The sequence below is a fragment of the Apiospora hydei genome (genome assembly GCF_038363865.1).
Source record: "Apiospora hydei strain CBS 114990 chromosome Unknown utg000002l_segment0_segment0, whole genome shotgun sequence".
In the NCBI taxonomy this organism is placed as follows: Eukaryota; Fungi; Ascomycota; class Sordariomycetes; order Amphisphaeriales; family Apiosporaceae; genus Apiospora; species Apiospora hydei.
In genome coordinates, this window is record NW_027117361.1 from 4,674,908 (window position 1) to 4,700,049 (window position 25,142).

General features: G+C 55.7%; 12 protein-coding genes across 12 annotated transcripts; 4 read left to right on the forward strand and 8 right to left on the reverse strand.

Moving 5' to 3' along the window:
• Positions 1 to 657: 657 nt before the first annotated feature.
• Positions 658 to 1,687, reverse strand: PG997_001453 (uncharacterized protein; the record flags this gene model as incomplete). Its single annotated transcript, XM_066805768.1, has 3 exons — positions 658 to 900; positions 942 to 1,237; positions 1,360 to 1,687. 3 exons carry the CDS (start codon positions 1,685 to 1,687, stop codon positions 658 to 660), a joined length of 867 nt encoding a protein of 288 aa, XP_066675541.1.
• A 576-nt stretch (positions 1,688 to 2,263) lies between these two features.
• PG997_001454 (uncharacterized protein) lies at positions 2,264 to 7,621 on the reverse strand (the record flags this gene model as incomplete). Its single annotated transcript, XM_066805769.1, has 13 exons — positions 2,264 to 2,432; positions 2,508 to 2,630; positions 2,713 to 2,800; positions 2,982 to 3,373; positions 3,430 to 3,584; positions 3,662 to 4,055; positions 4,115 to 4,508; positions 4,568 to 4,689; positions 4,787 to 6,146; positions 6,206 to 6,288; positions 6,496 to 6,599; positions 7,347 to 7,430; positions 7,574 to 7,621. 13 exons carry the CDS (start codon positions 7,619 to 7,621, stop codon positions 2,264 to 2,266), a joined length of 3,516 nt encoding a protein of 1,171 aa, XP_066675542.1.
• Positions 7,622 to 9,098: 1,477 nt separating this feature from the next.
• On the reverse strand, positions 9,099 to 10,874 carry PG997_001455 (uncharacterized protein; the record flags this gene model as incomplete). Its single annotated transcript, XM_066805770.1, has 5 exons — positions 9,099 to 9,453; positions 9,508 to 9,617; positions 9,695 to 9,823; positions 9,889 to 10,627; positions 10,852 to 10,874. 5 exons carry the CDS (start codon positions 10,872 to 10,874, stop codon positions 9,099 to 9,101), a joined length of 1,356 nt encoding a protein of 451 aa, XP_066675543.1.
• A 565-nt stretch (positions 10,875 to 11,439) lies between these two features.
• On the forward strand, positions 11,440 to 12,472 carry PG997_001456 (uncharacterized protein; the record flags this gene model as incomplete). Its single annotated transcript, XM_066805771.1, has 2 exons — positions 11,440 to 12,172; positions 12,231 to 12,472. Coding segments are annotated over 2 exons (975 nt in total), but the record flags the coding sequence as incomplete, so codon positions are not given.
• A 322-nt stretch (positions 12,473 to 12,794) lies between these two features.
• PG997_001457 (uncharacterized protein) lies at positions 12,795 to 13,497 on the reverse strand (the record flags this gene model as incomplete). Its single annotated transcript, XM_066805772.1, has 3 exons — positions 12,795 to 12,974; positions 13,039 to 13,280; positions 13,362 to 13,497. The coding sequence occupies 3 exons, from the start codon at positions 13,495 to 13,497 to the stop codon at positions 12,795 to 12,797; spliced, it is 558 nt and encodes a 185-aa protein (XP_066675545.1).
• A 22-nt stretch (positions 13,498 to 13,519) lies between these two features.
• Positions 13,520 to 14,892, reverse strand: PG997_001458 (FAD binding domain-containing protein; the record flags this gene model as incomplete). The annotated part of the gene is made up of 5 exons (XM_066805773.1): positions 13,520 to 13,691; positions 13,826 to 14,462; positions 14,533 to 14,652; positions 14,714 to 14,779; positions 14,847 to 14,892. The coding sequence occupies 5 exons, from the start codon at positions 14,890 to 14,892 to the stop codon at positions 13,520 to 13,522; spliced, it is 1,041 nt and encodes a 346-aa protein (XP_066675546.1).
• Positions 14,893 to 17,174: 2,282 nt separating this feature from the next.
• PG997_001459 (uncharacterized protein) lies at positions 17,175 to 17,770 on the forward strand (the record flags this gene model as incomplete). Its single annotated transcript, XM_066805774.1, has 2 exons — positions 17,175 to 17,231; positions 17,264 to 17,770. The coding sequence occupies 2 exons, from the start codon at positions 17,175 to 17,177 to the stop codon at positions 17,768 to 17,770; spliced, it is 564 nt and encodes a 187-aa protein (XP_066675547.1).
• A 375-nt stretch (positions 17,771 to 18,145) lies between these two features.
• On the forward strand, positions 18,146 to 18,900 carry PG997_001460 (uncharacterized protein; the record flags this gene model as incomplete). Its single annotated transcript, XM_066805775.1, is given in 2 exon segments — positions 18,146 to 18,301; positions 18,316 to 18,900. 2 exon segments carry the CDS (start codon positions 18,146 to 18,148, stop codon positions 18,898 to 18,900), a joined length of 741 nt encoding a protein of 246 aa, XP_066675548.1.
• A 558-nt stretch (positions 18,901 to 19,458) lies between these two features.
• On the reverse strand, positions 19,459 to 20,157 carry PG997_001461 (uncharacterized protein; the record flags this gene model as incomplete). The annotated part of the gene is made up of 1 exon (XM_066805776.1): positions 19,459 to 20,157. The coding sequence occupies one exon, from the start codon at positions 20,155 to 20,157 to the stop codon at positions 19,459 to 19,461; it is 699 nt and encodes a 232-aa protein (XP_066675549.1).
• A 689-nt stretch (positions 20,158 to 20,846) lies between these two features.
• Positions 20,847 to 21,530, reverse strand: PG997_001462 (uncharacterized protein; the record flags this gene model as incomplete). Its single annotated transcript, XM_066805777.1, has 1 exon — positions 20,847 to 21,530. One exon carries the CDS (start codon positions 21,528 to 21,530, stop codon positions 20,847 to 20,849), a length of 684 nt encoding a protein of 227 aa, XP_066675550.1.
• Positions 21,531 to 22,662: 1,132 nt separating this feature from the next.
• Positions 22,663 to 23,148, forward strand: PG997_001463 (uncharacterized protein; the record flags this gene model as incomplete). Its single annotated transcript, XM_066805778.1, has 1 exon — positions 22,663 to 23,148. The coding sequence occupies one exon, from the start codon at positions 22,663 to 22,665 to the stop codon at positions 23,146 to 23,148; it is 486 nt and encodes a 161-aa protein (XP_066675551.1).
• Positions 23,149 to 24,173: 1,025 nt separating this feature from the next.
• On the reverse strand, positions 24,174 to 24,659 carry PG997_001464 (uncharacterized protein; the record flags this gene model as incomplete). The annotated part of the gene is made up of 2 exons (XM_066805779.1): positions 24,174 to 24,509; positions 24,564 to 24,659. 2 exons carry the CDS (start codon positions 24,657 to 24,659, stop codon positions 24,174 to 24,176), a joined length of 432 nt encoding a protein of 143 aa, XP_066675552.1.
• Between the last annotated feature and the right edge of the window lie 483 nt (positions 24,660 to 25,142).

Below are 25,142 nucleotides of genomic sequence, written 5' to 3' on the forward strand. Positions count from 1 at the left end.
TTGCTAGTTTTAAGCCAGGACGACGTGTGAGTAATTATATGAACGAGGAAGCTGGTCGCGACATGATCAGATGGAAGTGTTCGTATGAGGTCCTGGGTGCTGACTGGTCTTATGTAGGTATGGGAATCATGTGAAACGCAATGCAGGTACGGATCTTCTAGGGGGCTGCAGCACGAAGTAACTTCGTTCGTAATGGAACTTCAGATATATCAATCGATGTCGTCACGCCCTCGTTATACATTCCCAATCCCCGGGCCTTTCGGGATCGACGCAGGGATTATTCCACTCTATTTGCAAAAGTGGCATGCTTGTTGCAACCATCCTACTTTACCTGTCCTCGATGTGGCTTTACGGCCTAACTAAACATTTTACAATGTATAATTCTGCGACTTTTTCTACTGATAGCATCGTGTTTGAGATGTTGAAAGACAGTCCCAGAAGTCATGACGTCCCCGATCGTCACGATGGACTGACGTCGGAATGTGCATCTGGCGGGCCCGGTCCGCCCACGCTAACTTTCAACTGCCGTGCTAGGGTAGCCTGTTCATGAGATCGGATGATGATCGGACGAACTGAGAACGTGAATTTGAACATCACCGCTTTAGAGTACACAGATATGCAGCGCGACCCCCTCGGCTCAGTCATGTGCAGTCTCCCTCAGATCGCCTGCCCCTCCAACTCCTTCTGCGTCCACTCCCACACCTTGGCGCCCAACTCCGCGTCCAGCATGAGACCCGACGGCTCGGGGTGGAAGCCCACAAGCTCGTAGTGCGCCCCGTTAATGACATCCCCGACCGGCGCCGTAGCGGCCCAGAGCTGGTTCTTGACCCCCTCGGACACGGGCCGAACCACCTTGGGGGCGACCTGAGTCTGCAGATTGGCCATCTGCTCATCGCCGGGCTCGCGGGTGAAGAGCCTCGTGTCGACCTCCCCGGGTCAACCGACAGAATAATAAACGAAGCGTTCCCGTCTTTGGCATCGCAGCCGTGCTTGGCCAACTCCCGCGCGTACAGCATGTTGGCCGTCTTACTCTGGATGTAGCGGTTCACCGGCGTGACGGCGCCGCCGAGCGGGTCCCGGAGCGTCTCGAACTGGATCTTCTCGGGGCCCGCGTACTTCCACGCGGACGAGGCCAGGCTCACGACGCGCGCGGGCGCCCCGCGGCGGCCGCGGTCCGGCGGAGCAGGGGGGTCAGGAGCTTCAGGAGGAGGGCGTGGCCGATGTGGTTGGTGCCCATCTGGATCTCGTAGCCGTCTGCCGTTGCTTTCGGCGGGCAGCCCATGACTTGCGCAGGAAGAGAGTTTCAGCTACCGAGGCTATGCCGATACGGGAGAGAATGCATGTTCTGGTCACACTTACGTCCCGCGTTCAGCATCAGAATGTCCAGCCTTGGCGACGAGTCTAACATGATCTTGGCCGCCTTCTTGATCGAGGCGAAAGAGCTGAGGTCCAACTCTAGGAAAGATACGCTTGCGCCCGGAACTCGGCTCCGGATATCTGCGACGGCCTCGTTTCCCTTGTCGGGGCTACGAGCGGCCATGTAAATCATGGCTGGGCCGTGCTTGGCCAGCTCGAGGGCCGCCTGCTTGCCCAAGCCGCTGTTGGCGCCGGTGATGAGGATGACCTTTCCCTTCAGCGACGGGATGTCGGTGACTGGATTGAAGGTAATGCCTTTGATATCCGCCATTTTCAAATTGTTATACGGTAAGAGCTGTGGGCGAAGTGGTTGAGAGGGCAAAATGGGATAGTGACAAGATTGGAAACACTGCAACCTAGACAGAGAGCGAAAATTGGCTTTACTTATAGAGAAGGCCGTCGGTGTATCGGGCACGGGGTTAATACGTGAATCCGTTCCCTACATAAAAGGCTCTTACAAATCGATAGATGAAGCCTGGAAGCCCCCTAAGAAGCCCCTAGCTAGCTCCTACGTGGGTCCCTCAAACCAATCAGACGTACCCGTTTCCGACATGGCCAATCAGGCGAACTACTTCCCGACGCAACCAATGAGGCCGCGCTTAAGCCCGAGACCCTTGCCTTTTAACTACCTGTTTCCATCCCGGTAGCTGCTCGACGCCTTCAGCTATACCTGGATCATCCCGTCCCACCCATCACGGGAACCGCCTCCAGTCCCCCTTCCCGATCCCTCCGCCGGCGCCGGTCCGTCTTCCACTTGTACACGCCCCAAGCGAGAAGCACCACGACCTCCAACGCGAACACCGCGGAGAGATAGCCTGTCCGGGTTTCGTAGTACCAATAGTACCACCTATCGTCGTCGGAACAGCCCTGGTCCAGAACGTCGCAACGCACCATCCGCCAGCCCTTGACCGCGATCAGCACCATCCGGCCCGCGGCGTAGCCGCCCATCGACACCGCGAGCGTCTCGAGTTGCCAGGCCGGGTCTTGGAACTCGGTGATCAGCAAAGCCCAGACCACTGGTTTTGTATGAGGTATATCAGCCAACAAAATCGATTGGTACGGATTTGGGCAAAGCGACATGTCCGACTTACAAAATTGGGTCATGGAAGGAAACATGACGGAGAGGAAATCTTTCGGAAGAGGGACCGGCCCATCCCTGTGGGTAGAGATTGCGAGCGCGAATGTCGTAGATACAAACAGGAGTATGATCGGCACTTGAGGGAAGGTGTATCTCCGTTAGTATAATGTATCGTAGTAGACGGCGACCAGCATGAATAAATATGACTTGTGACGTACCGCGCAGCACTGGCACCCATTTGAAGAAGATCCCAGCTGCCAGAAGCAGGGCAGTTGGGAACAGCGCGATGTAGAGAAATATCAGGCCCTGGGAAACAGTTCCTGAAGTAAGCGGGATTTCGAACACTGCGAGACTAGCCGAAAGAAGGGATAGCCAGAAGAAGAGCCACGTATGCGGTCGTCTCAACGTTTCCGGCAACCTTGCCAAGCGCCGCCATAACTGCTTCTTGTCAGTCAAATAACCACAAACATTTCGTAAAGCGCCATACGTTTCTTCTCTGTGTATCTTGCGTGGTCGACTGCCGTGACGTATAGCGTGCCTGATCCCGCGGATGCGTCCAAAGGACTTGGTCCGGCGTGCCCAGGAAGAAGAAGGAATAGAGCGACAGCAGCATCATAATTATGCACAACACCAGCCCAGTAACCAAATTGGCCGGTATCGCCAGCAGCAGGCCCGTGAAGAAGGGCAGGCCGCAGCACCAGATCAAGAGCCGGAACGCCCCGGCGGCGGTGGGACCGTACCAGGCGTACGTCAGGAAGACGAACGAGGAGGTGAGCAGGCCGATGGCGATACCGACTAACAGCTGGAGAGAGAGCTCTGCCTGGTCGGATAGGTATTGGCCTCGCATGCTCGCGATTTGTTCGCTCATCCATATGGCAGCTGGAGGTTTTGAAGAGTTAGCAGTTTTTGATCCGAACTATTGCTGTTGAGTTTACCTACATGCGAGTAGACCGGCCCATCCGGTTACTTGGCCCATGGGTATACGTCGGAAGAGCAGGGGGACGAAGGGCTGGACTAGGAAGAACCCCACAAAGTAAAGGAGAGACGTGAGACGAGGATCACCCCGCGTCCATGTCTGGCCGGAAATGAACTACGAAAGGATAGATAGGTTGACGGATTAGTATCTCAAGTTTGACGAGGTAGGTGAAGATGGCCGGACCGACTCACAAACATGCAGGGGAGAAGAACCAAATCCGTAGTCCATTTCTCAACCCCGCTACCACCCACATACGCGCCCACGTCCAGCTTCGGCACAGGTTCTCGAGGACGGCGGGTCCCGATGCGCCCATGGGCCCTGTCTGTCTCAGAGAACTCTCGCCGCTCCAGTGAGAATCGGAACCGGTCCATGCGCAGCATGCGGTCCAGGACCGTAGTCTTGAGCCGGACGACCTGCTCCCGCGCGAAGGTGTTGCGCTTCCAGTCATAAGAGCACAGCGCCGCGCGCTGCATGCCCCCTTCCCGCCCAAAGACCACCACCGCCGTGGGCGGGCGCGCCGAGCGAAAGGCGATGGCCGTCATGGAGTACGTATCGACGAGTGTGAACATGGGGAGCTGCTGCTCGCTGCTGCTGTTTTCCGGCATGTCACCCCCTCCAAAAGGGCCGGCGGCAGCCTGACGCACTCGCCTTCCGGCGACAATTCGTGCCTCGAGAGCCGGCTCCCGGCCGCGCTCCACCTGAGCCGGCCGCGGTCGGAGCCGAAGAGGCGCTCCTCGACGAAGCCGAGGGAGGCGGGCACGCCCTCCATACCCACGAACAGCGCCTGCGTGGACCAGAACTTGCCGTCGTAGATGTGGTACAGCATGGCGGGGGCCGAGAGCAGTATCAGGACAGTCGGGATCAAGACGACAACGCCCGGGATCAGCAGTCCGAGCGTGGGCGCGCCGTTTAGTCGGGTTACGGCGCCGGCAATCGTCAGGGACAGGCCGAATAGGAAGTAGACCGGGGCTCCGCGCAGAAGCACTTTGGCAAAGTTGTGGAGGAAGGTAGGGCGCTTGAAGAAGTAGATCTGTTCCACTAGATATTACCGATGCCGGTATTAGTCTGCAGCCACGGAGCATCGGGTTCCAACTTACTTGAATCCCATTGTATCGTCGCCCCGTACGCGCCGTCCAGCGTAACCGTCCCGTCATCGACAATGCCCGCGACCTGGCACCCAGGCTCGATATCCCAGAGCTTCGCGGACCAGTAGTCCCCCCTGGTCGTGCCAAGGCAGTCCGGCGCGGAGCGGCTGCAAGCAAATGAAGCGCTCGAGCAGGGCCTCCGTGTCATTGGCGAGCGAGAGCCGCGCAAACGCGATGAAGCTCGTGTCCGTCGTGTTGATGGCCGGGCGGCGCCGCAGCAGCCCCATGAGGGCGTACACGATGTCGGCCTGGTTGAACTGGTCCGTCGCGCGCCGCGTGAAGCAGTCCAGCGCGATGCTGACGAGCTCGAGCGGCTTCAGGTGGATCGAGGACTCGTAGTGGTCGATGAGCTGGCGCACGAGCTTGGCGTCGCGCCAGATGGAGCGGGAGGCGAAGTGGCGTTTCGACCACTCCAGCGGCGGGCGGGGCCCGTCGACGGCGTAGATCTTGACCCGCTTCTCCGAGGAGATGAGCAGGATCTCCGGTAGTGTCCAGAGCCGCGTGCCCCATTCCTGGAGCCAGCGCACGACGGCCTCCGGACTGTAGGGCTCATTGGTGGCTGGGGAGTATCGGCTCTGGAGAGGTGGCCCGACGAGGATAGCCAAGGAGTGGGCGGCGCGGACGATGTCGCAGATCCGATAGACGTCATTGCTTTGACTGGTGGCTTTGGAGAGCCCGTCGGCGTCGCGAATGCATTCGAAATCCAGCCAGAATGCGCTCTTGCCGGCCGAGAGGGCGGCCTCGATCCCGTATTTTCTCAGCATCTCGCGGTCATTTGGTGCAATATGGGACAGAGCTTCGCGGGCTGTGGCGTCCACATTCCAGTTTGTCAGCTCCTCAGGGGTAGCCACACAGAACTGCCTCCGAGTATAAGAGAGAAACACGAAGTCTGTGTCGGAATCGTCGCCATGCTCCCGAACCCAGTCGACCACCAGGCGTGTTTCGCATCCCGCGACGTTACCGTCAGAATCGTACTGCAGGAAGCAGAGAAAGCGAGGTCCGAAGTGGCGTGGAAGTAGAGCGTCAAAGTCGTCGTCCATGTTCTCAAGTATATTTTCATCGGTGGTGGCCAACGCCGCAGGAGTGCGAGGGATTGGCGTCATCTCGATGCCTTCTTCTGGTAGTAACGGCTGCAAAGACTCTTCTTCGGTTTCGCGCTCTTGCATCGTCTCCAAGTCTCCATTCTTGTTGCGATTTTCCTTGTGGTTGCGTGCGACTCTGGGGTACTCGCGATCAAAGGCGCACACCTGGTCATAGCTTCCGTTGTTCCTCAAGGTCCCCTCGAGGCTTTGAGGCCAAAAGAGCTTCATATATATATCAGAACAGGTAGCAGGGTGCGAGGGGGTTTGAAACAGCTCACCATTGGGAGGAGAAGCAGGCACGCAGGGATCCATTTCAAGGCAACCATGGAAGAATAAGTCCAATGGACCAGCCGAAGCACCAGCGAGACTCTCATGACTGCCGGCCCACATCTCTGCCACCTGCCGGCGGCTTCTGTACCACCAGGCTCGAAGGAGCCGTCGCTCATACCCTGAACAACGAGTGGTGCCAAGCGTCCATCAATAGGGGACAAATACATTTCATGCTCACTGTCCTCCCTGCCAATCTCAACTACCCGCCCAAACGCGTCGCTGTGCCATAGGTTGTCGGACTCCATGGTTGGTGTCGTGAAGCTGGATTTGATAGAAAGGGATCACTCATGAAAGAGAAAAGCGACCAAGAGTCTGCTGGTCTGGGAAACCTCTAGGGTAAATGGTAATCATCAATGCGAATTCCGTGTAACACACCAGCGAACTTGAGACTCAGCCTCGCATAAATTAGGCAACACGATAATCATATCATGATTGTTTGCTGGGGTTCCGTCGCCCAACTATACTTACGGGCAGATAAGGTCAGGGGTTGTGGGAGGCCATTGGGGGCCAATGGTGGTCAGTGAGGTCGTAGCAGCCTCAATACCCCTGTCACGAGGGTTGAATGTAACGGCCTGCCAATGCAGCCTTCGTATATGGCTAGATTATTAATCAGATTCGTGTCAGCGTAAGCACTTGGCTAGATACAGTGAGTCGTGGTTGGCCCCCAAGGACGTCCTCATATTGAACCATTTGCCAGGCCGGAGTGAGCGTCCCATCGTCCGCGACTCTGGCACTGGGTATACAGGTCTATTTGGTAGATATGTGTATCCGAAACACCTAACAGAAAAAGGGTGAAGTTGCAAAACTCAGTAGCTTGCCAATTGCCATCCTCGCCGTAGACATCATGTCTTTCGTCGTATTAATTCGTGTCACCTCTACTAAATAGCACATTTCTTATCCAAACGCCCCTCCAGCCTACCAAGGGACTGGTAAATACATGTTTTGAGTAAACCTCTGTAGTTGACAAAGTCCGAGGTTCCCAAGTCTTGTATGATGGCCAATCAATTATATTGTTTTTGTCTCGTCTCGGTCTAAAAGAATGTAGATCGTGGTGCGTACGCCACCGCGAAACCTGTCCCAGCTCCCTTGTGCCCAGCCTCAACTTTGGTCAAGCAACGACAACGCAGACGACAGTGACCAACTATCCACCGATACATGTGAACGGATCACACAAGGCTGCACGATTCGTGGCTTTTTCTATCACTGGCACTGACCGGCAGCTTGCTAAATTTCGATCCCAACGCGAACAAGGTCAGCACAGATACTCAAATATCTCTGGCTTATGCAACGGAGGTAGTAAGAGACGCTTATGAACTTACGCAGCACTTGTGCTTGTCGGTGCCCGGGATCGGGCCACAGTTGATAGGACGCTCAAGGCCGCACGCGTCGCCCTTGGTCTTTCTCTGTTGGATAGGAGCATCGGTTCCAGGTTAGTCATTGAATGCAATGGAGTGAAGCCCCGCGGCATCGCTGGGTAATTCGTGCCATGTAAAGCGGCAGGGAGTGTGAGGATGACTCGGGTAGTAAAGGGAGAGGGCCGTCTTACGATGCAGTCGGCGCTGGAGCCAGTGACGGCGAGGCCAACAACGATCATGATGAACTTGGAGAACTGCATTTTATGGAGGAGGCGGGTTGAAATGGGTACGCTGCTTGGTGTAATAGGTAGTTGGCGCTTGATCTTTGGATGTTTGATGTTGAACTTGGAGAATGAACTGGGATTCTAGCAGCGGATCTCACCCCTATTTATACCTTTTGATCAATGTATTCTCTTTGGACTTCTGGGCCTCTTCGATCGATAGCAGGCGTAGTTCAAACCTGTTGCGGCAAATTGCATGCCCCAGATCCCGCGTCGGGCTGCGTCAGGTCGCCGATGCTTCTCATGACTATGCGCTGTTGGCCAATCGAAGTTGGAACCCCCTGGTGACACAACATATGAGGAGACTGCTAGGAACAGAGTACCAGAAGATCATAGTTACGTGATTAGTGCTTATTATCATGCTCTATACCTCGATCGCGTACAATTCAATAAGATACCCAAGCAGGATCAGCTACTAGTTAGATTCCTCGTTACGTGGAAGCAGCCGAATGCAGCCTTACTGAGCCAAGGCTTACAAGGGGCAACCCTCTTCAAACGGCCACAAGGGCTAGAAGTCTGTTTCACTTTGGGGCCGAGTGGCATGGGGTGCAGGGCCGTGCAGGACTAGGTTTGCATGTCTCTACCAGCCAGACAAGGCAAGGTACCCAGGAGGGGTTGCCTCTACTAGCTTAAGTCTAGGCCAACGTTAGTCTCCCAACCTAGAATGGAGTATACTCATGGCGTGATAGGTATACAAGGGAAAAAGGACATTGCATAGACTTAAAGCCACTTATGCACGCTAATGCCTCCGGAGGCCACGGATCGACATCCAGACTTGCATAACGCAGCATCCACGTCAGCTCCCACGACGCCACCAACACTATTCACCGGCCGTGATTTGATGAGTCATTTGTGTATGTTTCAGCCTTTGGTGGCCCAACAGTGCGAAAAGACGGCAGCCAAATATGGTACCAAGTTTTGGTTTCGACTAAACTTGCTTGTCGTCAAACCAATCTTGGGAGACAAGAATCCAATCCTAAGTAAAATCCCAGAGTAGGAAAGAAGCTCTAGTCTACATGGGCTGGAGTGTCAGAATTGTAACAAGATCTTTGATAGGATCTGTGTTTCCCCGGCCAGGGCGACGTCCCCGCCTTTTCCATGACCGCCACTGGACCCGGGGACCTGGGATCCTACGGTCGGGCTTTAGTGTTAGGTGCATAAGGACATTCAAGATTCTACTGGCTAATAAGCCCTGACTAAATCCCGAAGAGGGACATGCTGTAGCAAGCCACAGTGGAGCGGCCCTGCTAAGCTTCTGACTTCCTTTTTATAGCATATAGCACCTTGCCCCTATAATGTTACGCAATGAAAACAGTAAGCATCCGTCTCTGTTCGTGTGTTGGTCGATTAGATACCAGTCATATTTGATCTGTTCTCTTCATGCCTACACCCTCATTACTTGCTGCCCACGCCCAATGGCTGGCTCAATCCAATCCTAGCTCACCAACGAAGCAGCAAGCATGACCAAGCCCCCAAAGCCATCCATGCCCGCGAACCACTCCTCCCAATCAGCCTTTTGCCTGGCGCCAGCCCTACCATGCTGCACGATCCCATCCTGGGGGCCTCCTTCGCTTACTTTGACGAGATCGCCATTCACCGTCATCCCGTAGTCCGTCTGCGCCCCTAGGTCTCTCTCTATCTCCTTCATCCACCTCGTGGCGGTATCGGCCTCCCACAGCTGCTTCCTCGCCGGTAGCGGTGACAAGATTAGGCCGTCTGCTTCGAGGTCGCACATGGATGCCGGCTCAAAGACGACTACCATGTTCACGACTTGGTAGAGCACACATAATCTATAATGCAGTTAGCATCATTGACTTCAAATAGATGGTTGAAGCAAGACTGACCTTCGCCCTGATTCGACGAAGAGCCAATGTCTCCATGTCGACTCGGGGCTTGTGGTGCTTAGGGCGGAGTCTTGTCCAAAATCAGCCCTATTTAGCTCTACGGACAAAGCCTTTGTCACAGGTGGTCAGCGTCACATCTGGTATCATCATAGATATCAGGATATCGGAACAAGATTGAAACACTTACAATCACTGTCATTATCAACAGACCATCGATATCATTGCCCTCAGCCTCGCCGTCATCAAGCCGTACGATGATGTAGATGGAGAGAGTCTGCAGAGCAGCAATGATTCCCGGAGCGCTTAACTCAGCGGGCTGAGGCAGAATACAGTCAGTAAAAGCGAATCTCATATGATAGGGGCCTTTTGATGTACACGTACCGCTTTGTAGAGACGCTCGCACTCCTGTCGGACATTCCTCCAGAACAGCTTCCGACTCCCCTGAAGCCCCGCATTCAGCAATTGCATGAGACTGGCGCAGTTATGTAGCGGCTCCATGTCCCGGGCCTCGGTATCGGAAGCCACCATCTGCGGATGGATAAAAGGCGGGAGCGCATGGTCCCGCATCATCATAAGCGGGTAGGATTTCAAGGTGTGCCAGATGAGACTGGCGACCCTCTGCACCCCTGTCTTCAGTTTCGGCCGACGGATTAGGGATCGACTGTTGTTGCTGGGGGATCTTGGTATCGACAGGACATCGGGGAAACCAGTACCTCTTCCTGGTAAAGGGAAGGATTGATTTATCTGGAAGTCAGTAGTCGACAGCGTGAATGGATTGTTCTTGGAAGCGAGAGTTTGAGTTGCCTCGTTTCCTCCGGCCGAAACTGCAAAGGGATCAAGAATCCTGACATCTGGGGCATCGCTCCCACCGGACATGGCTCCCCCAAAGCTTTCGGACGCCGCCTCTAATGCAGCGAGGAAGTCATGGTCAATTGTTAATTGGCCGCCCTTTTCAGAGTCTTGGGGCGCCGTGGCTGCGGGTGGCGAGTCTGTCCCAAACGAAGATACCGCCTCGGGTGATGTGCTCAAGGTAGACTCAGCTGTTGGCTGTGACCTCACTTGTCCATTTCCCTTCGGGAGGTCCGATGCATAGTTGCAGACGATGCCCTTGTTCAAACATCTTGAGCACTCAGGCCGCTTCCTGTCACATCGTGTCTTGCCGCTGATACAAGCAAGACAAGATTGAATCCGAGACACTCTATCGCTGGGTTTACGAGTCCGGCAATAGTATCCATGTCTCTTCAAACTGGTCCCTGAGGTCACAAGGTTGTCAGTTAAGTGAATCCGGAGCAACGGTAGCGGCCACAGGTTAGCTGTAAGCGGACGCTAGATGTCCTCACTTACGCTTGTCGAATGGCTTGTTGCATTGCGAGCAACGAATGACCGAGCTGGGAATATCATATTCCATTGTTTCCGAGGTAATTTCAATCTGCACCGTTAGATCTGGTACATTTCCGGTCCGGAGTTGGAAGAACGTGTGGAAAGTCGACACCAAATTGATGTCTTCGGATTTAATAAGCACTTCGCCGCCAGCATTTGTCAGCTTCAAATCAACAAAAAGGGGCAAGGGGGTTGTGTCTAGCCACAGGCGCCACTCGTAATTGGTGGTGGTGACAAGCCACACCAGCATCTCCAACGGAGCATTTTGTACCGAGCCATTATCAATCCCGTACGGAGTTCGTTTCACAACGCTGCCGGAAAGGGACAACCACCATACGGAGACATTTTGAAGCCGCCGACAATATGCATTGTAACCGCAACACAAGCACAATGGATGCATATCCAGGTGCCTATAAGATGCGTGCCCGCCGTGCTTTCTGGGAAACAATGCATAGCAGCAAAGAACATCAACCCCATCACCTCCGCGAACCGTCGTTGAACCCAATCCCACTCTTACACCACCAACACTAATTACATCCGCATTTATTAGCACCGGATCTCAATATCAATCACCATGTCCCACCAACGCCTCCCCGTCCCCACCAAACTCAACCGCGACACCTGCTACGCCACCCTCTCCCCCACCCGCCCCGAAAACTCCGCCCGCGGCAAAACCATCGTCGTCACCGGCGGCGGCACCGGCATCGGCGCCGAGACCGCGCGCGCTTCTTCGCCGCGGCGGGCGCGTCGCGCATCCTGCTGATGGGCCGGCGCCCGGACCCCCTGCTCGCCACTAAGGCGTCCATCGAGGCCGCGCACCCGGGCGCCGAGGTTGTCGCGACGCCCGCGGACGTGACGGACAAGGCGCAGGTGGACGCGGCCTTCTCCGACTTCGTCGGTGATGACGGCGATAAGAAGATCGACGTCCTGATCAGCAACGCGGCCGCCATGGGCCCCCTCGAGGGCATCGACGACGTCGACCCGACCGCGTTCCTTGCCGGGGTGCAGACCAACGTCGGCAGCGCCCTGCTGGTGGCGCAGGCGTTTCTCCGGCACGCCGCCGCGGACGCCGTCGCCGTCAACGTCTCGTCCAACGCGGCGCACGTCAACTTCGCGCGTGCCTTTGTATCGTACAGCGTCGGCAAGCTCGCGGCGTACCGGGTCTGGGACACCGTCGCGTTCGCGCACCCGGAGATGCGGGTTTACCACGTACAGCCAGGCATCGTGGATACGGACATGAACCGCTCGGCGGGCGGGGTCAAGGCTTTGGGGTATGAGGATCATGGTATGTGATATCTACTTTTACTGCGGAATGTCACGCGGAGTGGGGGACGATTGCCAAGCTAACAATTTGTCACTGTCAGTATCTTTGCCCGCCGGCTTCATGCTCTGGCTGGCAAGTCCCGAAGCGGCCTTCCTAAAGGGCAAGTTCCTTTGGTCCAACTGGGACGTCGATGAGCTCAAGACCCGGGCCTCGGAGATTGAGGCTAGTCAGGAGTTCAATATCCAGGTAGTCGGCTGGCCGTTCGGGGGACCCGCTGAGGTGACAATGGCCTCTGATGCTGCTGACCACTGGAAGAATTGAAGGGGATTGAGTTGTCAGTAGCACATGTTTGGTATTCGGGTCATCGGTGGTAGAAATCATGGTTTATTAAACGGAATAAAGGCATGCAACCTTCATCGGGTTGCCGTGTGCAACGTCTATGGGTGAAATTATATAAACAGTGTGCCCCCGGTCTAGGGTCCAAGAAACCCTTGGCCCCGGTAGAGCGAGGTACTGGAAAAGAAACGGAGAACCTCCGCGGACGCTAATTATGCCCCTTGAGAGGCCAGTGACCTAGCTCCGCCGGCATATAGAATCATCCCTCTTCAACAATTGTACACTCCACGACAGCCCCAGAGCCATCTCAACCAAGGACCTTGGTCAAGTATGCCATGACGCCTTCCTTGTCGCCTACGTAGCCGACGTACATGTCAGGCCGAACGACAACCGTGAACGAATCCTCCGGATTGACCACCTCGGACTCAAACGCCTCCAACTCCGGCTTGGTAAAGCCCGCATTGCCCTCCCCAGCAGATTCGCCTACCTCCCGTGCCGCGGCCCGCGGTGCCCGGGCACACCAAGTGGACAGCCTTGATAAGTTGCCGGACCCGCCCGCCGCCGTAGAAAGCGTACGCGTCGTGCGACTTGGTACCGACGTCCAGGAGGAGGAATGAACCGTAGTTGATTGTGTGCGTCACCATCGCGTAAAGACGGAGCTCACCTCGCTCCAGGCGGGTGGAGAAACAGGGCATCAGCTCCAGATCCGGGCATTGCTTACCGGCTTTCCAGATGCCTTGCTCCGAGGCCGCGATCAAGGGAGAGTCCAGTCCGTCGTAGTTTACGCCCATGCCTAAAGGTATCAATTGAACACGTCAGTGATCTGGCCGCGTGGCACAATAAAGTCCAGAGTGACGGGATCGGAATTGCTCACCAGTAATGTACCCAGCGTTCTTCTCGATGGTCGCAACATACTGCTTAGCATCGTGTCTCGTGTCTCGAACGAGCGTAGCGGCCAGCTTAACAGCGTTCTGTGCTACTGCGCGCCGCTCGATGTTGTAAGACTCCATGATTGTTGCGATCCGGTTCTGATCATAATCGCTCTCTCCGTGGCCGCTCGGGAGAGGACATGGGCTTCATCTTCGGATAGGCTAGAGCGATGCGCCAGATGAGGCCGAAGGCGTCGGCGATCCCGGTGTTGAGGCCCTGGGCTCCGTTAACGGAGTGGCAATGCGCGGCATCGCCTGCCAGGAAGACGCGGCCTCTGCCTTGCTTCGTGATGAATGTCGATGCGATCCTCTCCTTGACTATAAGTACAAGCGGGTGTGGAAACCAAGGGTTAGTCATTGTTACCCAAGGGTAAACGATCGGGATCCAAGTAGCTTCTAAAGAACTCACCTTCGAACGTCCCAAACCACTCCGTCCGCACAAACTCGACCCGGTACGGCGCCATATGCTGCCGAATCGTCTCCTCGGCCGCCTCGCGCGTGATCTCGCGCCCCTCCCTCCTCCTCCTCCTCCTCCTCCTCCTCCGGGAGCCGGATGTAGAAGCGGGCCATGCCGCGCTCGCGCGGGATCCACAGGACGCGGCACTGGCCCGCGAGCTGCAGCGAGACAATCTCCGGGCATACGGGAAAGTCGGTGTCGAGGACGGTGTCTAGCGCGGCCCAGACCATCTCGGGCTCCGTGCCCTCGAAGCCGATGTCGAGGGCCTGGCGGACCGTGGACCGGGCGCCGTCGGCGCCGATGGCGTACTTAGCGCGCGTGGTCACGCCGTTGCTGTCGCCATCGCCGGCGGTTACTTGCTCGGACTTGACAGTTACTCCGTCGGCGTCTTCGGAGATGGACGTGGCGCGGTGGTCGAACCGGAGATATGCAGCGGCGGTGGAGTGCTCGGTGCGCAGCTTCTGCAGCAGGACCTTCTCGATCTCGGGCTGGCCGACGATGAGCATGTTCTTCTCGAGGCAGTGCTCGAGGCTGGTCCACCACGAGCTCTGCCTCGACTGGAATTCTCCATTGGCAAAGGTCGAGCTGGCTGTGGTGGTTGTTGCAAGTTCATTAGCTCATGTGCAGTACGAGCAGTGGCATTTAACGAAGAAACTAACTGTTGCACTTGACTCCCTTCGGCTGGAGGTCGTACAGCACTTTGGCGATCTGGAGGTACTGCTGCGTTCTTGCATTGAGGCCGTCGGCTCGGCCAGCTGGAAGCGTTGACGGCTTCTCATCTTGTCTACGTCAGCTTCGTCTGGAAAAGGTAGTGAGATGGTATAGGCGTGGATTTCATACCTATGACCGATACAGAAAGTCCCAGTCGTCGGGCCAGAACAGCACAGAGCAGGCCCGTTGGGCCACCTGATTTTTATATTAATCAGCGGGCCATCAGGGACAACTTTGATCAGATGGGATTCTGTCGGCTTACCGCCAACAATGACGAGGTCGACCTCTTCAGTGGCCGGCGAAGTCATATTCGTGTCGGTGAGTGGCGTCGTCTTCTGTTGGTGTTGCGTTGCGTTCCAAGTGTGTGATCAGGTGTGTGTGTGCGTGGGTGTGTAAACTTAAGATGAACAAAAAACAGCGGCAATGCAAATTATCTTTGCCGAGTTTTGGTTTGGACTAAACGATTGTTTCGGGAGCAGGAGATTATTGTGGCGAGTGACAGATGAGAATGAGGGTGAACCTCATTTATCGGATGCAAAAAGGAATTGGTAGACCAGCTGGGCCGGTCGGGAAAAGGGCCACTGCATGAAGCTCTCTACTTACTTCCTAACCTAAAGCGAGCAAAATAGGGCCCTGACGCGAACTTCCATCTTCGCCAATACTGCTTGTACAGAGACTCATTTCTCTTGTCACACAACTGAGCATCCCATGACAATCGACCTGGTCTCGGCTTGAAGGTGGCAATCGCACTTGATACCCCGAGCACCAGCATTATGACGACCACGAAGCCTACTCCCAACTGGAACTCTAAAGCTCGAATAAGATAATTCAATGACTAAGTTGCTTGGTCCCATGTTATTCCCCGTCTGTCCCAACCTCAACACTACCCCGACACAGACGAAACCAAACCCAACCCTCAACGACTGCCTTTCCACTCCGACAACAGATCTTTTCTCCGGGGTCTCCGGCCCTCTAAGACACTCTCCGAGGGTGTTACCTAATGGAAGCCACACTTTGGGACCTGGCGGCGACACGAGACGTTCCAATAATAGTCGCAGGCCAGGTACTGTGGGTTGAACAGCCAAATGTATGGAAAATCGAGGAGACGCTGCTTCCCCGCGTTTTCGCACTTGTAGTAACAGTGGCACTCTGGATCACAAGGGTTCGGGAAAGTCGTAATCAGGTTTGGGTTTTCGGGGTCGGCGGTTGCTATGGTTCGGTGTATGTGTTGGGTTCGGCTTCTTGCTGCTCAAGATGGACGATGGTGGGAAGATGACAGCCGCAACCATTCTCTAGCCAGGATGGGGTACTACATATTATATAGTCTCTTAGATCTCCGCCAAACTAGCAAAAGGGTTGCTATAAAGCTTTTTGGCTATTTCCAAACGGAGGACCACGAAGCCTATGATCATGCGAGGTAGTTGGTCTTAGCCTAATCCTCGGGGTTTATGAAAATAATCGGCATGGCCAACGACACCTCACGAACTGACTGGGGTGTTGCGCAAGGATATGCATAGGATGCACCGCCTTCCGGGCAGTACTCTACATCACAGTCGGTTGTCTAATCGCCGAGAAGCTGTCCGTAGTCATTAGCGGCGGGGGAGTCCAGTGAACGGGGAAGTGCCTGAGACCAATCCCGAGGCGGCATTCGCCCGGTCCGCCGGAGTTGCACCGACGCGTGTTCCGGGGCGTCATCAAGTCCATCATCGCCTCGGGTTAGCTGCGCCTTGATGCCGCGCTCCCCTCCGAAGCGGCCCGGGAGGAATGGTAACTGCATACACTCCCGCGGCCTAATCCCGGCGAGCTCGACCGCGCCAAGCGATCGCTTTGTGTGGATTGGCGGAAGAGCATATTCGGACAGGAAACGCCTGTGCTCTCGTATCTACGACCCGCCGATGATTTGGTGCGATCGAGATGACGTTTTAGCTGCTCGGGCGTCCCGGACCGGCATCTGGCTGGCATATGTTCCTCGGCCGTTTTGCTCGGGCTTGTCGGGGATTAATGCGACATGCTCTCCGAAGCGCGACGCTTTGAAATTCAACGGGATAGTGAGACTGAAGTAAGCAGATGATTGGTTTTCTCCCATGCATCCTGTGCCTCACCAAAGAATCGTTCCATGGCGTTGAATAAGTCGAACATACCCAAACCCTGTCGCCATAGTTCGTCCGCCGACGGGAGCTCCGGCGCAATCCAGCTTGCCCGAACCCCACCACCCACTGACAAAGTTGAGACCATGCTGACCGAGGCCGAATCGATTGCTTACCAAACACATCAACCCTTCTTACTTAACCATCGTATTCCAGCTGAATAACATACTTCCGCTGACCAACGTTTCATTCCGAACGACCAATTATCCCCGCCGCCGGCCGAGACCCGGCAAACGCCGAGCTTGCAAATCCGCATGACTGCTATCCCTTCCTCCGAGTGCGGCGAAGATTCCCATTATGAGTAGTCTACATAAAGACTCGTTGGTTTCACCAGTCGATAATACCAATAGCTCCTCTCACGTACAACACTTTCAACTCTATCCAAGGAATTTCCTGCATCTTGACCAAATCCCAACCCAAAACCGCTCCTACATCTCCACACAATGTCCCCGGACAACCGCACCCCCAAGCCCGTCGCCCCCACGGCCCTGTGCCACATCGTCCTCATCACGAGCAAGTCCAATCACAAAAGATGATCGACTTCTACCTCACCGCCCTCAACGCCACCATCAGCCACCAGACCCCGACCCTCTGTTTCCTCACCTACGACCACGAGCACCACCGCCTCGCCCTCATCGCCGACGACAACGTTTCCCCCAAGGACCCCGCCAAACCCCAAGTCGGCCTGCACCACGTCGCCTTCGGCTTCCCGACGCTCGCCGACCTCGTCGACGCGTACGAGTACCGGGAAACGAAAGGGATCAAGCCGTGCTGGTGCGTCAACCACGGTGTCACCACGAGCATGTACTACGCCGACCCGGACGGGAACCGCGTCGAGTTCCAGGTCGACAACTTCGACACGGTGGACGAGGCGAAGGCGTACATGGCCGGGCCCGCATTCGCCGAGAACCCCATCGGCGTCGAGTTCGACCCGGACGCGTTCGTGCGGCGGGTGCGGGCTGGGGTCGAGGAAAACACGGCGATCAAGGCGCGGCCGGATGTCGGGAGGCGGACCGCGGTCGATATCAATCTTGGTTGAGAAACTCGTGCCTCAGCGGTGATGTGCCTTAGCTACATAGGAAATAACGATGTTTTCTCCTTTACATCTCGGGCAATGCAGGTGGGGTATCTATCGTTTTCCATGACCTCCGAGCTGAGTGGTCCGAAGTCATCGCCACTCGAATGTGCCGCTAGGGCTCTAAACATATCATGGTGCAGAAATTTGTAGGTTTTATTAGGTAGTTGAGAGAACATGTTGTCGCCTCTCCCGGGTTTGCCCCTCTTTTTAGGCAGGCACTGCGCCGCTATATACCTTTGTTTTTACTCAAATATAATATTCAACTAACGTCCTCCTTCTCCGTCTACTCTACACTAACCCTTCCATCATCAACGTTCTCACACACAAATTCTCAAAATGTCCAACCCCGGCACCCCGCCACGCCGCCTCTCCTACGGCGGCAAACCCCCCATCCGAATCCGCGAACACTACGTCGTCGAGCCCGTCCCCAGCCGCGACGGCCGCACGCCCTGCTTCATGGCCTGGCTGCGCGAGGAGCTCGCCCCGGCCAGAGTCCGACCTGGCAGGGCGAGCCGAACCGCGTGGCGGACACCCGTCCCGAGTTCGCCATCCAGGTCTACGACACCACCATCGCCCCACCACCGTCTCGGGGCCGCGACGGCGACGGCGACGGCGACGTGGAACAGCACCTCCGGGTCCTAGCCAAGGCCCTGCACGCCGAGACGCACTGGGAGCGCGACGGCCCGCCCGCCGAAGACCGTGACCGCATCGACGTGTGGGGCCTGCCGCTGCCGGCGGACCTGTCGGACGCGGAGAAGATCGCGACCTGCAAGGCGCACCTCCTGGCCGAGATCGCGGCCCGCGACGGCGACGGCGGTGGGGACACCGAGTTCCCCATTGCGCGGGTCAATGACTGGGAAAAGTTCGGGCGGGCGCTCTACGTCATCGACCGGCCGCCGGCGCGCTGGGACGAGGGCGAGGGCGGTATCCTTGAGCTGCTGTGGGACGTGAACCCCGGGTACCGCGCCATGCTGGTGCGTGACGCCAGTCCGGAATACAAAACGCTCGAGTTCGAGCCCAGCGTCACGCGGTTGACTCGGGCGGAGCTGGGAAATCAGTGGTTGAAGATGAGGTATTGCGCGACTCGTTGATTCTTGAGCACTCGACTGAAATGAAGACGCTAGAGATTGCGCAACAGCGATGGGTGAGGTGAAGGGCGGGAGACACGAAACAGAGTGAGTGGGATATGCAGGATTCGGAGGAAGTCGTCGTCTATTATAGATGTAAACTCATGTGGCTCATCTTTGTGGCTGGTGCCCAATAGTATCCGGGCTGAAGCCAAAGTCATGGTACCGGTTATCAGAGTTGTTGTTCCAAAAGTTGGTTTCGTTGCAGAGGTAACCCATCCAGCTCGGCGTTGATCCGCCGCGGTGATGAAGTGCGTGGTGGAAAAGGTAACGTAGACCGATCGCAGCGCATGCCCGTCTCAATCTGAATATTGGTAGAGCTTCGCCGCTCAGGCGACCTTCTTATATGGCGTGGTGAGCGCGGTGCACAGCGCCCATGATGCCCGGAGCCCGGGGTACAGGTTGCCCAGACCGGCACTCGGAGTTCCGGGTATACTTGCGGGTCAGCGCTCAGAGTTCCTGGTTGTGTTTCTCCGGTCAACTCAAGCTTGCGGTAAATACAACTTCTTGTATACAGTGACATTATCGTAGCGCCAGTGGTCGCGGAGTCGCATCCAACTCATTACTCGCCTGCCAATGGCTGTCCGAGGACGCCAACTCCACCGGGCTCTGTCCCGACGGCCCAATCTCATGCACCCAATGCTCATTCGCATTGCCAAACTGCTGCTGGTTGTGGTAATGCGCACCCTCGCTTCTGTCGCTGTCATAGACCGTACTCCCATCGTACCCCGGCGGAGGCAGCTCCGCCGCCTGTGTTATGGGCGGCCACTTCGGCCCCTCCCGCGACGGGGACGTCTGCTGGGCAAAGTGTTCGCGCTCCTGTTCCTGCGCCAGTTTGACAGCTTCTTCATCAGCCCGTTTCCGTTGGCTGCGTTTGCCGATCAGGTAGGCGGCGATGATGGCGGCGATGACGAGGAACAGGGCGCCGATGCCGATGCCGATCTTCGCGGTCGGGCTTAGCGTTGTTAATCGTTCGGAGGAAGAGTCCGAGAATGATTGCTGTGGGTTTCCGGCGTCGCTCGTACTGCTGTCTCCGTTATCACCCGCAGGCGCCCTGTTTTGGAGCGACTGGCGGACGGAGAGAAAGTTGGCGCCGTCGAGCTCGGAATGGCACGGGTGCGCCTCGTTGGTGTCGCGACCGCTGTCGCGACCGCTGTCGCGACCGCTGTCGCATGCGAATCTCGTGGGTAGATCCCCCACGCTCGTGGTGAGGTCGGCCATTGAGTGCGAGGCGTATTCCTTCTGAGCGTCGAAGTCAATGATGAGAAGGGTCCGGACACAGCAAGTTTGCCAAGCGGGAGGATTGTTGGAAAGAGAAGTACGCAAGCGACCTGGTCCCCCGTATTATGGATTCACGTGCAGAGGTTCCGCGGCGCAATCTTACGTTTAATTGCTTTTGCTACCTTGCTGCGGCGCAGCCATCGAATGCCGGGCGGCGAGACCCCATGCCAGTCCACTCGGGCTGCGCTATGTTTGCCAGGGGTGTCGTCGGATCTACGATCCACCTCCCCGCGACCACCACCCCAGATCCGGCCTAACTCGATCGGTGTATTTTTAGATTCGCGTCTGACTCAGATTCAGATTCGGCAACCGCTTTAGGGGAAAATGTGTGCCGGTTATCCATACACGAGACCTTTGCTCTATGTTTCTGTGATTTTTGCATAACCACTCACTCGAACACTGATGATCAACTTTCCTTTCCGGAGGCGGGTCTATTATGTATTTTAGCCACCATGATATACAGCAACCATTCCAGGCCTGAACCGGCACCGAACTGCTGCTGTTAAACTGAGTTGGAAGTGCCCAATATTGAGTCCCCGGTCACACTTGGTGCTATTGATGCGTTGGCGGCTGAGGTTTAGCGCCCAGCTCCCTACTTCTTCGGCACCGGCCGACCAGCTAGATGCAACTCAGAAGAACCGATGTCCCATCTCCACCGGGGCCCGTTCCGACGATAGCTCCGCGGGCTCCTGTGTATGAAATAACTCCTGTCTTTCCCCCTCTTGCTGCATGGCGTAGGTAGCGTCGGCGGAGTGCGCCCGTTCTTGTTCTTGCTTTTGTTCCATCTTGGCCTCGTGCTGTCGTGGTTCAACTTTCTCCTCCTTATTCTCCTCCTCTCGCTTCCGCCGGCTACGCTTCCCGATAAAGTATGCTGCTGTGACGGCGCCAATGATGAGGAGCGCGCCGAGCGATACGCCCACGCCAATCCCAATCTTGGCACCCGAGCTCAATCCTCCTGCATCTCCTCCTGGAGAAGGAGTGTTGCCCGGCGGCTGCGCAGTCGGCGCCGCATCGCTATTACTGCCGCCGCCCTCTGCTCCGGTAGGGGCCGACGTCGGGTCCGGCACACCACTCCAGATGGGGTCGCCGCTCGCTCGGCGCACGTTGATGCCGTAGGCTCTGACGGCAGTGCCTGGGTTGTACGAGTTGGTCTCAAATTTTTCGCAAGGTAGGATCGGCGTCCCGCTTCTGGTGTAGCAGTGGCTGCGTCGGCCAACTGATCCTGTTTGGTATATACGCATACGGCCCGCGTAAGCCGCATGTCTTGGCGGCATGTCTGCCTTGGCGCTTGGTGCTCCACACTCGGTGAGCATTGCAACCCACTGGACGAACAATATCTTAGTTTTGAGCGCAGCATGGAGGGCACCGGTGACGTCGACCAGAGCTTCCGTTCTCTCAGTCAAATTGAACAACAGCCAGGCTACAATAGAAGGCCGATGTGGCGCGCAATCGACTCTTGAAGCTCGGCTGGCTGGTGAAAAGTAAAGAAAGGCAAGCGCATTTTCAGTCTGATGATTGCTGGATGGTGGTTACCCTATTTGAGGAGTCCATCCGTGCCGAGCTGCTAGGCAGTCAGGGGAGTCATCTCGAACATCCAATCAAGTAAGATTTACGATATTTCCCACCCTTCTCCGAGGTCAGTGGAGCAATAAACACCTCCCTATTCCTACAAACCTAGCCTCGTTACACAAATATGCTCGTGGTCAATCTGGCAGCTGTCATGGGGGCTATATGGGGGCTCCAATAAAACGACTTATCATACCACACTTGCATTCGCGAAGCCTCGAGCAGGGTATGTTGATACTTACAAGCTCTGAGTACTGTTGAAGGCATTCGTTAACACACTCCAAGGAGATGAACTCCGAGATTCGCTGGTGGGTGATTGCAGTGATGATTGAAGTGATAGAGGTATCTGCTACAGGCACAGAAACCTCGGAGACAGTATGCATGAGTCTGCTGCTCCGGATGCTAGGCAGGCATATGAATGGCCCTATCAGATTCCCTAGCTTTCCCATCGTCAGTCATCCCCTTGAAAGCATGCTCCTATTCACCAAGTCTCATTCCGAAACCAATTGGTCCATATCACGGTAGAGGCGTCCTGGTCTGTTCGACAATGTTGTATCAGTTCCTTCACTTTGTTTTCACTACTTGTTGCTCATGGTAGGCAGCTTCAAACTGTGGAGAAGCCACCATGCGTTAGGCCCGAATTGTTTACGCAGGCGCAAACAGATATTTGCAACGCAGTATGGAAGGCGCGATGATTTCCTCGTACGTTCTGTGGGTATTTCTACCAGAACCAAAGCATCCCACCTTCTATCCTTTCTGCAGCTGATCCTAGCAGTCATCATTCGTTCCTCTCAAACAATCCAAGTCGTTGAAGAACTACAAACAAGCTCTCAGCAAAACAATCATAGCAGGTCAAGCCAAGACCCACGACACCTCAAGATGCACCATGCATTGGTGCAGATGATGATGCAGTATGCGTTCTTCCAGCCCTTCGCCAAGACTTACATCGTCGACCGCTACTTCTTCCCCATCGCTCCGGCCTGGGCCCAAGCCGAAACCTTCGCCTTCCAGCTCGTGGGGCTCGAGACCGCCACCAGCCGTCGCGTTTTCCCACCGGCCGAGTTCTTCCCTCCCGGCTTCGACTTGCAGGACAGTCACGCGATCAACCTCTTCTTCATGGTGGCCATGATAATCATTCGGCTACTTCGTTTCCATTCCTGCCGGTCGCGCTCTTGGACGATGGCGTTTGCCGACAGAAAGCTGCGCCCACTCTACGACAGAAGCCTGGGCTTGTGGCTCGTCGTCCTCGTCCTGCGCGGTTGGTTTGAACGGGCCATCATCGTGGCAGCTATAATCCAAGGCATGCGCGATGGACAGGTCTGGCCGGTCATCTGGAGGATGACCTTGCTTATGATCTTCACGTAGGCATCGGCTTCACGTTCACAAGGCGAGAAGGCAACGGTTGGCTAGGGATACCCGCTGGTCGACGTGAAGGTCAACAAGATTACAACTCAGGTACATGGAAATTGTGATGGTTTCGCTGTTCGCTGCGCGTTGGGGGTACTGTCTATTCGTGTCGATACAAACGAACGAGTTCTCTTCTTATGAGTCTTTGGTACTTGTCAGATCAGTTAAGTGACACAGCCGTGTCGGGACACAATCTTATGATGACATCTGAGAACCTATCTTCCTCCTACGTCCTTCCATTGCCTGTCGCTCCAGTTGAGACCTTTCTCCTGTCAATTGTAGGTCTAGAAACGCAAAGCACCTTTCTCGCGCCCCTTTCCTCCAGCCTAGTTGTGACATCCCAAATCTGACGTACACAAATGCTGGTCCGAGTCTCCCTTCTGGCTGGTGGCCATAGAAGCAACATAATTTTTTCAAGACTGGATGATGCCGGCCGGACCCCCTGATGTCCTACTACGCCGCATCGACAACGGTGTGTGTTTGCCTCGGGCCTGCACTGTCTGTCATCTTCTTGCACCATTGGCTTGTGCTGGCTAACCTGGCTCCGGCTTCGGTGCAATATTGTATCAATGACACTCCGTATCTGCCAATACATGGGGCATGTCTTCTCTTGGTTGGCTACACCAAGGTCCCAGCCAGCATGAAGAGCCCGCTATCCTCTCCTGATCTCCTGTATTGCTCGATAGGTTCACCTATTGGATTCGCGCCTGTCTCGCACATCAAAAACTTGTGACAAGGTACTGATGAAATTCATCGTGCTTGGCAGCCTCATGGTTCTCAAGACAACTGTGTTCTCTTTGAGTTTTCGCCAGGGGCGACAACGAGGTTTCACCGGGGCAGGGCGTTACACCGAGTATGATGCCCAAAATGCCGAATTTACCTACCGTCGTCCGTTCTTTTAATTGACTATGTACCTACCTAGTTATAGTGTTCTTTCGTTTTCCTCTTTTACCTTTTTACTCGAGTGAATTCGGCTTCGGTAGCTAACCCCCCCCCAACCGCCGCCCACCATGGAGCTCCGCCCCCTCGACCTCTTCACCCTCCTCTTCCTTCTCCAATCCCGCCGCTTCCTGTCCCCCGACTGGCCCTTTTCCCGCCGTCCTCGTCCTCGCCGAGACGGTCCTGCTGGACACCGCCTGGGCCGCCGTCGTGGTCGCGACGTGGAACTGCGGTCTCGACAGGCTCCTCCTAGTCGAAGGGGTGCTGTTGGCCGTCGGGGCTTGTGTTTGGGTCTTGAAATCGGTGGTGCCTTCTTCTTCTTCCGCGGCGCCTGCTTCAGCAACACCTGCTTCTTCGACACCCGCTTCGGCATAACCGACCTACTACCAAGGCCAACCGGGACCGGACTCGAGAGGCCTGCTACAGTGTCTTACGTGCCGATGCGCCGCCGACAATGACCGGTCTTTGGGGTTCAGAATGCCTGAATCGATTCGAGTCTTGCGCGCTGAGAACGATGGCTGTGAAGACATGTGGCATGAGGGGGTCAAATTGTCCGTTCTCCTCGAGCAATTGTTGGATATGCGGATTTCCCTGGGGCGTTTGTATACGCAGATGTACAAGCGCATCTACTCTCTTAGTACTTCTAGCCTGCGCTGGTATGAGTCGAAAAGCAAAAGGACTCTCTTGGTACCTATTGGATGATCAAACTCGGGGCATTCGGAACTTGCCAAACTACTTTGCCTGACTCCAATCACCGGTGTGCAGTTGAGTACGTTCATCGCAGGTACACGTCAGGCAGAAAACTCTCGATGGTAATTGTTCAACATCTTCAACTCATCAAGACCTAGATTACTGCACTTTCACTGGTATTCCTCAACGTGTAATATCAATCTCATCTTCCATACTACCGAATCTCCTATCTCTATCTCTCTTTTCCTCTTTCCCTCTCCCTGACCATGTCTAAATGTATGTGCGAATCCCAATTCCTAAACTCGGAATGGCAAAAAAAGAAA